At 39.3% G+C, this 15,672-nt stretch overlaps 1 protein-coding gene across 12 annotated transcripts in view; it reads right to left on the bottom strand.

Annotated features, from left to right (window-relative positions):
* The window catches only part of stxbp5l (syntaxin binding protein 5L), a 380,881-nt gene that overhangs the window by 245,628 nt on the left and 119,581 nt on the right, over positions 1-15,672 (bottom strand). For 5 of the 12 annotated variants that reach the window (XM_051404539.1, XM_051404538.1, XM_051404536.1 and 2 more), the window contains 7 exons: positions 11,301-11,405; positions 9,907-10,146; positions 7,361-7,724; positions 6,222-6,387; positions 5,211-5,322; positions 4,780-5,000; positions 1,028-4,065 (listed from right to left, as the gene is read on the bottom strand). In XM_051404539.1, the coding sequence (XP_051260499.1) occupies positions 4,024-4,065; positions 4,780-5,000; positions 5,211-5,322; positions 6,222-6,387; positions 7,361-7,724; positions 9,907-10,146; positions 11,301-11,405 (1,250 nt within the window). In that variant the 3' untranslated portion in view covers positions 1,028-4,023. Of the gene's footprint in view, positions 1-1,027; positions 4,066-4,779; positions 5,001-5,210; positions 5,323-6,221; positions 6,388-7,360; positions 7,725-9,906; positions 10,147-11,300; positions 11,406-15,672 lie in introns of those variants that run through there. The other 7 variants (XM_051404540.1, XM_051404545.1, XM_051404546.1 and 4 more) reach the window with 3 other exon arrangements.

The raw sequence follows: 15,672 nt of genomic DNA on the forward strand, positions 1-15,672 counted from the left end.
CGCCGCTCCACCGAATCTGAGTCTGATTGGCTGAAAGAGAAATCGACTCCTGATCTGATCTGAATTTGATTGCACAGATATGCGGAAGTTCCAGCCTTGGGGATACAAGCTGGACATGATGCTGATGAATGGGATGGGACCGTGAATGTGGCTTATTTTTATAGGTTTATTCAGTGGCTGTTGTTTTTTTTTAAAAAGTACATTTTTGGAAGCTTTGACAGTTGTAGGGTGATTTGCTAATAAATGAATGCACTTTCTCTCTGTCTTCCAATGTTTTGAGTAGGAGAATAAGTATTCATACATCCTTTAATAAACTTAGTAACACCACACTGTAAAACTGCTCTAAAAAAAAGTTGTTACTCAACACAGAAAAAGGGTATAGTACTATAGTATTTGATTGTGTAGTTGAATGTGAAGCTTTGTATGCTGTTGCATAAGTTTATTGTAACAATAGATGATATTGTATTAGTTTAAAATCCTAATTATTTGTTAAGTAATAGTTGTAGTTAAATGAAAAGTACAACTTCCCTCAGAATTAGTGGAGTCGCAGTATAAAGTGGCATTTACTTATATACTGAAATATAGGCTGCATTTTAACCATTGGGTAATCATGATTCTGCTGAGTGTGTGGAAGAATTTACAGCTGCGATGGATTTAAACAGCAACGTTTCTCCTGCTAGAAGACACTTTCAAACATCTGGGTGGATGCAAAATAATCTATAAGATGTGTAGAATTGTGATATGTGAACAGCTTCACTGTCATGGTTATAATATTTCTGATAAATGTTTTCTGACTGCATGATGGTCAAATGTATTGTAATAATAATAAAACAATGCTGCACGTTCAAGCCTGCTTAACATGATTAGGCGCCACTTCTTTTCTGTTACTAGTTGAGAACAGCTGATGTAGAGATGTCCAGATGATCCTCTGTAAATTCACCAGGAACCAGCACATTGTACTTTATACAAGCAGAACAACCGCAGCTGATTCTAGTGAGGGGTCAGTGAAACAGAGCTCTCAACTGTGTACATCAATCAATGTTTATTTCAGTTTGCTTTTGCATCAACATATTTTCAGTTCTTTTTTGTCAAGTAATTTCTATTACACTAGTATAATATCAATAAGAACAAAAAGTGGTAGAATCCTTTAAATAAGACAAACTTTGCTGCCATCATTGAGAAAACCAGAGAAATGCTTTTTTTCAGGATACTACAGTGTGAAGAACTACACAGTTCCAGTGATTTAGACAGAGCCAGAATACCAGATACAGTACCAGCAGTAACAGGTACAACATATACAGAGAAAAATATCCCAAGAATGTCTTAATCTTTTATCGTTTTTTGTTTTACCTTTCTCCCAAGATTGAACTGTACAGTAATATAAAAACCAAAAACATACAAACCAAAAACATACTAACAAAACACCCTGTCAGTAGAAGTCAGACTTTTTTTTTTTTTATTATTATTATTATTTTATTTTGTTTATGTTTTTTTGTGTGTTTTCTCTGCCATTGAATGAACTGCACTGTACACAAATCTCATTGACGGTACAGAGATTAGGAGAGAAATGTATTTTTTTAATGTTTAAGACACCTCATTGAATCAAACCATGTGTAATTCCTGAAATCCACGTGGCACTGCTTTAGGATTTCAGTTGACTTGAGTTTGGGGAAAACAAATGGGTTGGAAGGCCATTTAAGCATAAGGAATGCCTCAGCAGCCTGACAAGAAGCAGGCAGAATGACTAGATTCACCTTTCTGGTATTTTTTAGGATTTTACCGTATGTGTTGCTATGCATATTTAATGTGGGAGTGACGTCAACATGATCAAGGCGCAATGCGTCATACGTGTTAATGCTCATGTGCATAAAGGCCCGATGTGTGCGAGATGGATATCAATAATCCTCTGTTTGGTTTTTCAGATCAATTCAATACAGACAAATACACTGGTACAAAATATCCTCCTCAGTTAATTCTGTTTGCCCGTGTCATGTGGCTACCCATTGACATGTACAACACAATCACAATATGATACACAACCATGTATCATGAAACATTTGTTGTTTTTAACATACAATAGCCTTCAGTTGAGAGGCCGTCACCATCAAATATAGGACTGCGACAAGAGGATATCATAATCATCAAGAACAATATTGAACGAAAAAATAACATATTTGCCTTCAGTTGAAATTGTTGCAAATGTTTTACACATGTACATAGTTTCTTCACTGACTCACATCTGAACATCACTGAAAAAAATACTGTTACTTGTCCTGAACCTTTTGTTGATAGCGATTAAATGGGTGTGATTCCAACTCTCCTCTTTGTACTTCACAAAGACAGTGACAATCATTAACGTATTGTTTGTGATCAGGAAAAGAGGACTGCTCAGGTGGAAACGCATAAATAACTTTCATAAGACTGAGTTGGAGAGAGATGAGAGGGTGTCATTCATTGATTGCTTTGGAAGAGAAATAATTTAGTTATTTAACATTTGTGGCACTCTTTCTCTCTCTCTTTCTCTCTCTCTCTCTCTCTCTCTCTCTCTCTCTCTCACACACACACACACACACACACACAATCTAATGGCTCACTAAACTCGTACATCTGACAAAGGCAGCTAAAGACTCAAATGGTGAACCAGCAACAACCAAAAAATAAATAAAAAAACACCCTCATATATATATATATATATATAAATATTATAAAGAAAAAATGACTTATTTGACTTTGATAAATGCCCTCTGTGGCCAAATCCAAGTACAACGTCTCATCAGTTCTGATCAAACAGGAAACAAATGATGACTACCACACATTAGCTCTTTGTTAGTTAGTTTACAGTGAGTGGATTCACTCACCTTGTTTTTTATGGCACGTGAATAGTATATAGGTTCATACTAAAGATATAAACACACTGTGTCCAGAATTTGCTTTTAACTCTTTCAGCCTTTGCAGCCACTGCTTCACACCAATCTGCCCTCTTGCTTTCATAAAACTGTAGTTGGGGAGTGAGATATTCCTCATCATCATTTAATGCTTTTGTAAGTAGCAGCAGCCAAAAAGTGAAATTAAATCAGTGTGATTAGACTGTGCAGAGGTAAGTGTAAATACTGCTGATTTGTGTTTTCACTGTGCAGCCCAGAGTAATTGGTAAGAATATAGAATATAGTTTTAGCATTATACTAAGTGTTTGTAGAGAAAGCTAACTATGTGTACTTATATTGTGGCAAGTAATATTAGCTGAGACTAAGAAAAAATTTAAATTAACCAAAAAAAAAAAAAAAAGGGAAAGGAACACAAGTTTTGGCTTAATAGCAATGCAGGTATACATTTCCCTTTTTATATATAGTTTTTGTCAATATTTCAAAAAATATAAAGTATTTCATAGTCTCTGTTGTTGGCTTACATCGTTAAATAAAACTTTTTATTTTTGTATCTCCTGTTAAAGTAGCATGCTGCTTTTTAATATGGCAGTTGGATATTTTTATTAGTCATCCATTTTTGTTTCATGCATTTCTTGTTGGTTTCTTAACGTTTGAGTATCTACACAGTGAGGTCCAGAAAACCCAACCACACACACACACGCACACACACACACACACACACACACACACACACACACACACACACACACAAACACAGAAAGCACGTGTGCACACGCACGCACACACACATGCACACACACACACACACACACACACACACACACACACACACACACACACACACACACACACACACACACACACACACAGACTTGTCGGATATTTCCAGTTCCATCTTCAGTCCTTCAAATGCCACCATTCTCTTTCTCTCCTCATCACTACATGTCTAGACAAGGGACTAGCCTGTCCTCGTCCTTCAACAATGTGACAGTGCCGTACAATAGCCAGTCCAGAAGCCGTAAAGACAAAGTCACTCTTGAGTCTCTCTTTTAATTGCTCTCATTTGTAGAGTGAAAGTCCCCGTCCCGGCATAAAGTTCCCAGCAGTCCAAGGGCAGCCTCATCCCTCTGTCCTGCTATTAGAACTGGTACCACTTCTTGTCCTTGCACTTCAGCATCAGCTGTAAAAAAAAAAAAAAAAACATACTGTCGATGGTGAGAAATAAGTTGTCAATGCTTAATTTCCTGTACGGAGCAGATTTATTTTAAAAGCTTGCTTTGAAGCTGCTGTATGTAGCATTTTAAAACATCAGTGTGGCATTGTTAGAGTCAATAAATAACATCATCATGATAAGGATTTGTTGCCACCGTGAGCTCACTAACATTACTGTACGTTGTTATTGAAACGTCAAGGGAATGTAATGAGAACAATGGAGCTTGTTGTTTTCTTTTTATGGCATTACTGGAGCATTTCATTTATATTTATATAGTTATAATGTTATTTAAAGCAGCAACACAGAACTTTCATTTTTGTGTTGATTCCCCTGTGGGCAAAAGCCGTAATGTTTTCACCACCTTGTTTGATTTATTTCAAGGGAAATCCAAATGAATCTGACCCGGTGGGAAGCATTAAGAATAACAATAAAGAAATAGCAATTTGCTTATGTAGGTCATTCGTTTGAAATTTGGACTATAACCAGTTAAAACATCTTGTAGTAGATTTACACAAATTCTTATTTAAAAAAACTGCTGTATTTCCAAAGCAAGTTTCAGTTTATCATAATTCATTTTTTATTTTAATACAGCTGTATTCATAAACATACTTTTTACCCATATTTTTTCAATAATCTTTTTTAAATCAAACATTTGTTTGATAATAATAATCTTGTTTTTACCTCATGAGCGTGCTTGGAGAAGGTTTCTGCACTGGTCATCATCAGGGCAGTTCGATCCTCCAGCTCCCCCAGCCTTTGGCCTCTCTCATCCAGAGCAATGCGGGCCCTCGCCAGATCACCCACTACCCCGCTCGCAGCCACTTTCATGCCCTCCATCCCCGCCTGCCCGGGGATGTGCTGGGCCAGACTCCGAGAAGCCTTCCCAGCTGATGCCTCACCAACTGTTGACATCAAGTAGAAAGGAATGAGAAAATGACAGGAGGCAGAGAATGAAACCCATTCTGGGTTATTTATTTTAAAGTTTTAGCCCTTTAGCTAGTACAGTGCCTTCTAGAAAGTAATTAAATAATTAAAAGGTCACATTTTAGGTAAATTAGTATGCACTAAAATGAAACCCTATATATAAAGAAAGAAGATATGAAAGAACACACAGAGCTCCTCTCTGTCGAAAGTATTGGCGTTTCCTCCAAAGAAGCCCTTTAGAAAGCCTCTGTTCTGGGCTTCTGGTGTTTCTATTGGTGTAAAAAGCTCCCCCAGCATCTCCTGAAATCAATGAAATTGAAAAACATTGTTATCAATAATCAATACAGTTTTTCCAGAAGAATTATTTCCTATTCTGCACCAGAGATGTATGAAGATATTGGTTGCAAACATTGGTCATCACTGAGTTAAGGGGCCACTTTCCTTACTTTCTCTTCCCTTTATTAAAAGTGAAAACTGCTATAGTGTCCATACATATAATTGCATTATAGTGTTAGCCTTATGGCATGTTGACACACACTGACAGCTTTTCCTCAATGAGAAGACCCAGACCATAATCTGAGTAACTACTGTTGCCTGTAGGTGGCACTATGGCAGCATTATGTTTCAGCCTCCACTGAGAACTGCTATCATTAGTGAGAGTTCAGTGGTGGCTCTTAAACACATGTACCAATATAAATATTCCCACGTGTACACACACACACACACACACACACACACACACACACACACACACACACACACACACACACACACACACACTGTAAAACTATATCCACACAATCAAACTAGTGGAGTTCAAACCACATATGACAAGTGTGACATTTCACCTCTGTTAGCTCTGGGTTTCACCGAGGGTGGGAATAATGGCGCCTGCCTATTTACTGCACCAATACTTTTTCTGAGCTCAAAACCAAAATGTGAGCTGACGCAAATGGTCAGTAAAGCAAAATCAGAACGGTCTTAATGTGTACATCATACGTGCATAGAAACCTTGTATGTCACGGACAAAGACAGATAGTCAGACTGTAATATATATGTATAGCAAAGATATAGATAAGATTGACAGATTGATAGAAATACAGATTAGATGGCTACATAGCACACAAACACACACACACACACACACACACACACACACACACACACACACACACACACACACAAACTGCAGTGCTGACCTGCAGGTTATCACACATCTCCTGGCTGTAAGTAATTCTCTGGATCTCTGTCGGGGAGCTGAGATATAGTGCCTGCCCCCCGTTGGTGAAGCAAAAGGTTCTGGCAATGCGCATGTCTGTCAGAGGCAGGTAATTGATGTCCATCATCGGTCTTAGACTGGGCAGACTGTGAGCAGAGCAAGAAGAGTAAAAGACAAGTTAAACACCAGAAACATATAATAAAAACTATACCCTGCAGAATAAACACCACACATTAGAGTCACATTTTGCCAATACAATTAAAGGAAATCTTTTTATCAAATCTAATCTTAGGATTTATCACAATTTTTTGTCCACTTTCTTGTGTGTGTGTGTGTGTGTGTGAGCCGTCATGTCCTATATGGCGTAGATGCTGCTACTTTATACCCCTGAGAACTGCTGTATGTTCTGTATTGTGAAAATCTATGCCACTGGTCCATGATCTTCTGAATCTTTGTACTGTTCTGTTCTATGTGGACATAAATAAATTGTCAAAATATGTGAAAACTGCCTTTAATCTTATATTCTTGAATAAATAAAACTTCAAATATACAAATCACCTCAAAACAAAATGTACAGTTAGAAGTAAGAGATACAAATAAAACAGGACAACGTAGTTAGCATCAAACCACCAAGGAGAAAGGAGTAATTCCTACATAGATAATGCAGTTAAATTACATGCTGAATTTATCTGCATTGAAAACATTCTTGCCTGTTGCCAGAGGTGTATTTGAGAAACAGAGGCCAGTTAGTCACAGTGTGTTGAACTTAAAGACCAATAATTTAATCACACTATTCCCAGTTTACCTGTGAATATGAAGCACTTTATTTAATGCATCAGCGCAGACACTCTAAACGCAGAGCACTCGACTAAGTCGAATTAATTGTCAAGGCCACAGTTGTGATATCAATTATTATACGATTAATTGTGCAGCCCTGGTCCAAACCCAAAATATTAGCAGCAGAAATATGAAAATACAGAATTATCAATGTAAATTCTGGTAAAAAACATCAGAGTTTTCATTTAATTCTGTTGACAGATTGGCCACAAAAACAGAGAAACATGTACAACACTTGCCGTTTGTCACATGTTTTTAAAACATGTGTGCCTAAGGTTATACCTAATCGTCATGATGTGTCCATTAGCACAGAAGCAGGCCAGGCACACACTGTTGCACACAGATACCACGTCGGCTCGCAGTACAAAGGATGACTCGGTGATGTTGTGGACAAAGAGGCAAGACTGCGAGGGCATCAAGAATACTTTGGCCTGCCTCTCGGAGCACACCACGGCCAGATGTCCCTCTCCGCAGGTGTCCTGAGAGGATGAGGGTGAAAAGTTGACCAGCTTGCGCTTCCGTGGTCGGTCAGGGTTCTCCGGGGCGTTGAGGTCCCGCCAAACCTCGTAGGGGCTCTGAATGAGCGCTCCCATGAGGTCCAAGAAGCCAAAACGCAACACTGAGCCCTTCAGCATCAGGACCGCTCCTGTGGGTAGAGTCAACAGAGAGAAGAGGGAGAGCATGAAGTCTAAACTAAGATTTCCAAAGCTATTACCATGAGCCAATAAAGTGTTTATTTTCATTGTCATCAGTCATATTGTATTGTTTCTTTTCTTTAATTGAGATTAATTGAATTTTACATTTAAACTCAGTATGAACAATCACAAAGGTTCACATATTCACATTTAGGAGCCTATAACCTTTCTACATCATCTACAGTTGGCGACTAAGTAATCCATTATTTATACATACACTGGAGTTTGCTCACATTTTTGTCAAATACAACATTTACTGCATAACAAATTATCCACTATCCAAAGGAAATCCACAGGAGCACTTTGAAAACACACAGGGAGAGTTCAACAGTACTTGCTTCTGTTCTGTTCACCAATTTTTCCTTGGAGCTGAATCTGTGACCTTCCAGTAATAAGCTTGCTTCTTGTACATTTAGTCTCAAGAGAACAACTGCTGCTTCAAAGAGCCTGGATTTTTGGGTCTATTGATGTTTTTACTGTGAGCAGGAGAACCTTTTCCTCACACAGCAGGGCTTCTGGACTGGTAATGCATGTCTGAGTGGCTCAGTTTTGTGCAGAAACAATGGGGCTGCAACATCTATCCTTGTTCTCGAATACAGAAGGAAGTCAATGTAAGATCACACATGACAAACGTCGATCTTCATTTCTTTGCCATGACAACAAATTTCATTTTAATTGAAACAAATTAGGTTTTAGAAGTATTTAAATATGAGTAAGACCAGGGGAGGGCTGGACTTTCAAATGCTGCTCTAACAGCTTCACACAGTGCACCTAATTCCTCTGGAAATGACCTGCTGTTATTTTTAAAGCCTTGCATCAACATTGTATTTTCTCATATGTCTCAGCGGGTTCCAAACATACATTAGTGTTTTTAAAGTCAGTGTACGCTATATCATTATTTGTGAAATTGCTAGTTCTGAGAAGTTCACATCAAAGTAAAATGGAAATGAGTACAAAGGGCTGACTACTGTACTCCACATGTAGCTGGCAGCCGTTTTCAGTAAAAAAGCTCAGACAAACACTGTACCTGCTAAGTACTGAACAAGTGACAGACAAACTTAGCTGGTGAACATAGTACAGCATTTAGCAGCTTAAAAAAACATAGATCCACAATATCAGTCACATTGACTTGACAAGTTCTAACCTTTTGTTTCTTTTGAGTCTTTGTTTTTTTTTACTGGTTTACCTACATATGCAAAATACTGTCATATGCAAAGTACTAAATAAAATACTACTACTAATAATACTAAAATAATAAAAGTAATCTGGACATTTTGAGCTGATGAACCTGCAGTTTAGAGCCTTCGTTATATTCCAAATTTTGGTTTCATGGTTAAACAATAGGGATACGAAAAAGATTCAGTACAGTCCCCTTATTCTGTTTTCATCAAGCACATTCAAACATTGAAAATCTAAATTAGTTTTTTTTATCTGTCATGTGGAGCCTAAAACCTATTATCACAGCTTCAAAGCCACAGGAGATAGAAAAATTCAATATAAAAGGATGCACTCTAAATTGAAAATGCAGTACCGTTTAATATGTTTATGGCTTGACTGTGGTGATGAGTGGATACTTTCAAAATGATGGTAAAAGTAAAATAACGATGCAATCATTCATTCACCCTGATGGGTGACAAATTAAAGGAAAAACTTGCCTATAGTAGTTCGTAATGCTGTCCTTCTCAACTTTTGAGACATCATGTCTTTATCTTGATTTTGTTGCTGACAAGGCTAAAAGTGTTTTTAAGCCCTTCAACAAATTAATTAATTGGACTTTAGGATGGAAGATGGATTTTCAAATTTTCTCAATTCTGATCAATTGAATTGTATCTGTCTTATCTTTATTTTGGCCATTATTTCTATCTGTTATGATAATATTGTACTAAGCCGAGCGTTGCTGAGATCTGTGAACACAATGACAACCTTATCTAAGTAACAGCAGTCAAAACGCAGGTTGTAAATAAGAAAATTAACAGTTTAAAACACTTTATTTGATGGTGAGCACACTGGAAATGTTTGTAATGTTGGTTGGTGCTTGTGCAGGAACTTGTTCATACAATAGTTAGGGTGAGTTAGGACCTCTGTAAGGTTTGTTACACCTTTATGATGAACCCCAGGCTCATTGGGACTTACCGCTGGGGCCAATGGTCACAGGTTCCTCCATCCTCTCCTCCTGGTCGGTGGGAATGGACATTGGGATGACCAGGACCACGCCTAAGCTGGTGCCCACCCACAGACATGGGGTGGGCACGGGGTCATTCTTGCGGCCGTAGGATTCTGCGAACTGCAGTGTGGTGATAGCCTCTTTAGTGTCCCGGTCGATGCTGGACACACTGGAGCTGCGTGAGCGGCTGAAGGAGTTTTCACGACTCTCTGTAGCAGCAGGCGCCAAACACAGAGGCGCGGCACAGGCAGAGAGGATGCAAGAGGAGAGAGATATGAAGGCAAGAGAAAGGGGAGTGAGGGAGAAAACAGGAAAGAGAAAGGTAGAGATGCACGGGTGGTGGAAGGGAACAGCAATGTGGTGGACAAAGAAGAAAGAATGGTGGTATGAAAGGACAAGCAGTTAAAAAAAAGTGCATCGTAAGGAGAAGGAGAGTGAAAAGGAGTGCGGAGGACAAATACTTCAAAGGTCATTTATGGTTTGTCTGCAGATTGTATGTCATGTAAAACAGTAGGAAAATGCCACTGAAAAGCAAAGTGATCAATCAAATTACAAAGAGAAAACTGCACACACACACACACACAATTTGTTTACTGAGAGTGCACTAGTTTCCACTCACTTCAGCAGCATACTCAGATAAACTGCATGTATTTACACACACACAAACACACACAGGCATTTTACAGACAGACACACAAAGAACGCACACACACATACACTCATTGGCAGTTGCACCAAATTCAAAAGCTCCTTTAACTCTGTTTGAGTGCTACCCATTCAGGTCCTCCATTGTGTACTTAAAACCTCCATCATAAAAGTATTTCTGTATTGCTGCATTTCTGAATTATTCAGAGCCAGGCAATGTGCAGTACTGCCTTCCCAGCCTAATGTTACAGAGTGCAGACTTTATGTAACAACAACTACAGATGGGTGCAAAGCCTGGCGCACACATGTTAGGCTAAAATGAATCCTTGGGGTTCTGCTGTGTTGCAAGACTTGCAGGGTGAGGGGGAGGAGGCTAAAATAAATACAGTTTTGACAGATGTTCAATGTATGTCCATTTTCAGAAAAATTTCGAGACATTATGAGAACCAAAATTTGTACAGGCTTAAAAAAAGACATCCACTATTCATGGGGGGCTTTGGGGATGTACAGTGTACTATAAGTTAAAAAGTATGCTGCCAGAAAAACATACACTGCTATGAAGATGGCATTACCCTACCCCTACACCGTGGGATAACCGCTTCTAGGCAAGTTGTAGACGAAACAGGGCCACAAGACGGACTGACATACTGACTGACGGACGGACGTATAATAATCAGCAGGACAGCAGTTAATGGGTTTGTGGCCGAAGCTCCCTTACCTCTCTCGCTCCAGCAGTAGGGGGCGCTGGTGTGGTGCTCGTCGTGGGAGTACATAGTGACTCCATGAAACTGCTGAAGCATTGCCCTCCTGGATGCATAACCTACTAATGCCCCACAACATGAACCCCCATATAACAAACCACACCCCACCATTGCCCCAAAGAAACACACACACACACACACACACACACACACACACACACACACACACACACACAAGCGCAGCCACCCAGCCAAAGAAAACAGACGAGACGGACAGATGTACAGTAGAACCAGAGAATGAGAGAAAGGGAAAGAGAGAAAGATGCAACTGAGTGTAGAGAGATTGCTTTAAAAAAAAAAAAAACAAAGACAGAGAAAGAGAGTGCAACTGAAAAAGAGGCTGCTCGTCTATGTTTCTGGTGGCCACACAACCTCTACTCGCTTATCCACCTTCTCTTGAAACCCTTTTTCAGCACCATCTGCTCAACTAAACACTTTTTGGCAAGAGTAGCAGGTTTCTACGCCTCTAATGTCATGAATAACTCTGATACAGCACGTCGGCATGCAGTCCAGTGTGGTCGGTAAAGAGCTACTGTACGGCAGTGTTGCATGACAGCCAAAATTTTGATACAAATTTCTTTGATACTGTCGCAAGTGCAAAAACACTTGGAGTGGACCCCAGTTTACAGACTGCACCAGTTTACAAAACTAGTACAAGGAGTCAACTACAGAATGAATTCAATACACAAGTGACTTGAAAAACTACTACTGAAATGCTCAGATTCTGGTTGTTGGTTGAATTGCTTGTGTACCACAGTATCAGTATATACCACATTATTAATATATTTGGATATTGTTAGTACAAATTCTGGTGTCGTGACAACACTGATGTACGATGCCGCTGGCAGCCACAAAGACAAAATAGCCTTTTGCTGTGAGTCTGGGTAGCAGCCATGTGTCGCTGGAGTGTGTTTACGCTGTATGACAGAGCCTGTGGGGTGCTGGCTAATGAAAGTCAGGCACAGTGGCACTCTGACAGGACACAGGGACTCCTGGGGGGCCCTTACAGGGAGCTAGAGGCTGGCGAGGCAGTGTCAGGGAGGTGAGAAGGGAAGGCAGACAATCTGAAGCAGTGAGACAGACAAAGTGCTGGATTTATACAGTGGTACATGCACATACACCCACACACAGTGTAGAGAGACAAGGACAAACACCTGGAGATTCGCTTAACTTTTTTTTTCATTTCTATGTACCACCAATGACTGTGTGCAAAGCTTTGTGCGAGGTTTTACTTTAATGCCAATAAACACATACAAATAGATGTATCAGATTCTAGTAATTGATTGTGTGCTTAATTGGGAATTGGGAAATCAATATTTTACCTTAAAATGTAACATTCTAACAGTTAAGATAAGTTAATAATTGCAGAGATCCAACAGGGACAAACCATAAAATATCAGGCCCACTGCTTCTGTGCCTGGTTTTTACCTTGAAGTAAAACATGGACTTAGGTGTGTGTGGGTGTGGACCTGAGTGTTATTAGAAAGCCTCTACAGCCTCTGGCCAGGTGAGTAACCTCAGCCCTGTGCTATGGTGCAGAAAAATATATTCTGTTTTACGATTTTGTGATATTATGGGATTCTGTGTTACGTGGGTTATACTTGATTTACTTTCATTTACACTGAGGGGCAACAACTATCTATCCTATCTTTTTATCAATCTTAAATAAACCACTGCCAATTTTTTGACCACATTGGCGGGTATCATACAACATTCTAACAGTAACATACAATCCTGTCTTCAATATTTAATATTTTTGCCGCTTAACCAAGATGGGAGGTATGGAAATGTTTACTGTACACTGAGTCTGGCTTCCCCTGCCATTTCCCTCCTCTGTCTCCTCTCCTGGCATGCAGGCCTCATTAACATCGGCCTCATCTCTTGCACCGCTTGTTGACCTTTAATTATTCCAGTGAGCCTGCTGGCTCTTCACTGTGGTAACTCAGCGCAACTGATAAACAACAGTGCCAAAGGTAGGAAACAGATAGAGAATAGGCAGCGGCGGTCTGTTGAGAAAAGCAACTGTTCACGCATAATAAACCCACATTAAAGCTGCTGCAGACTAAGGATATTATGAATTTTTCCGTTAATTTATTTCTTATCGCATGCATCTCCTAGTGAGTTATCTCATTCATGAGATCATTGCATGTAATTTGACTACCACAGGGGTTCTAAAGTGATGGATGCGACCACATAAAAAGGAAGGGGGAACTGCAATGCGAAAACACTAAACTACAGAATACTTCTTACCCAGAACATTAAACTGATGAGTGTTTAAATCAAAGCACTGCAACAAAAACAGTTTCTCCTGTATATCGCATCATATAAAAATGCACTGCATCAAATGTTTGACTGATCCAGTACAAATGTGCCAAAGAATCTGAAATACGGACAGGTTAGTCTGCAGTAAATCTGTTCTGATATATAAAACAATGTGGCATGTGGAGGGTACAATATTTATTACACTGCATGGAAGTGTGCTCAAAAAACTTCACAGCAAGTTGCCTATTAGGTTATATAATATCATGTGTGCCAAGTTTGGTCGAGGGCGGTGTGTCCTGTCCTCAGATGAGTGATTAGACAGGTTTGTCACAACATGTGAATAGCCAAAGATCTCGTTGACACACAGGAAGATTCTGTGGGCTATCTCGTGGATTCATTGCATGCATTGGGTGTGTATGGACATAGAAAAACTACTATGATAAAGTACAAAAGAGAAGAGCTTTTATTCTTTATGCTACCCCGAATTTCCGCATAAGACAAAGGACACGGATGTGATGTCATGTCAAATTGTGGATACTGTGATTACTACTGTAAATTAATAACAGCCAGGTTCTCCAAGTTATTTCAGCACTATGAGAGCAGGAGGACATTGTCTACCAATGAAGCACCGGAGGCCAGGTGGTTATCCTTTAGACAGACAGTGACATGATGTATTTAGCGCCAAACCGACTCTCTCATAAAGAGGTGTTTTTTTTCTTTAGGCTTGAATTTTTTTTTTTATATATATATAAATTTTGTATTTGTTTGCTTTACAATTGAATTTCTGACAATGACATCTTGAATAAAGATGGGGTTTAGTAATCATCTGACATTTCTACGTCGATGTGTATCTAAGTAACATGGACATTACTAATGTTTTTTAATCTTACTAACCTTATCTTTCATGCCAACGGATTACAATGGCATGCTAATACTGCCTATGGCTAGGATTTAGCACAATGTTATCAGTCAGTGAGTTTGGTGGCTAGCAGGTACATCCATCTCTGTGCCCCTGTATGAGAGATTATTCCTTTCGGTTATTTTAAATATCAAACACCTACCTTGTTAAATCCTAATTCAAAGTTTCATGTTAAATTACTTACGATGTCTGTCAGACAGTTTCTTCTGGATATTTTTAGAGGTTATAGATACATTTAATCAACTGTGGAAATGAACGATTTCTACCATCGTCTGCATTGGTTTAGTTGATAATGTCGCTGTAGCCCAGACAGTGGCTTTAATAAAACATTCAGCTTATGCTAATGAAAAAATGCCTCCCTCTCAGCTCTCCAGGTCACTATCGTATAATGAGGTCGATGAAGATGGCAGCGTGAATCTAATTGCAGAATTGCTGTACAAGGGTCAAGTGTGACACAACAAACAGCACTGCACCTATCCTGTTCATTATTTAGCATAAATACTTTGCACTACAGCACAATACATAATGTAGTAACAAATGGGCGTCAAAATGTGGGTGTCACAAGAATGTAATATAGGAACAAGCTCCTGCTTTCAACTGCCAAGATTTGCAACCGTTGTGCTTCTTTGTGTCTGATGTGCGTGCAGAGGTGGCTACAGTAACTGTGACATTTTGGGAACTGTCACAGTGTTGAGTCCCCTATGGAGTGATTAGCCTGTCGTGACCTGACAGAGATTTTCTGTTAATCTGACAGAGCCCTGACTAAAAGCAAATAAAGAAAAGACCATGAGTTAGTGACCCGCACAGCCCGAGCTTTCCAGAAGTGTTCTCTTCTTCAGGACACAAGTTTATATACTGTATGTAAGATGCATCACGGTATATGAAGGCAATGGAGTGCTGGTGGTGCACCATCATGTCTGTCACGTTTTGTGGATTATCCACTTCTGAAACCTGCAATCTCTTCAACCAGCATCCACCACCCCCAGAAAATCACACAGCAACGTGAATAATTGTAAAGGTTTAAAGTGCAGCTAAGCTCACCAAAATGACTACTTTTATATATACTATATTTTTCTACTTTAACAAAATATAAAGTTCTGGGGGCAAGAGAGAGAAATAAAATGTCCAACATGACAAAAGAATGTCTT

This window comes from Dicentrarchus labrax, unplaced genomic scaffold (assembly GCF_905237075.1).
Source record: "Dicentrarchus labrax unplaced genomic scaffold, dlabrax2021, whole genome shotgun sequence".
Classification (NCBI taxonomy): Eukaryota; Metazoa; Chordata; class Actinopteri; family Moronidae; genus Dicentrarchus; species Dicentrarchus labrax.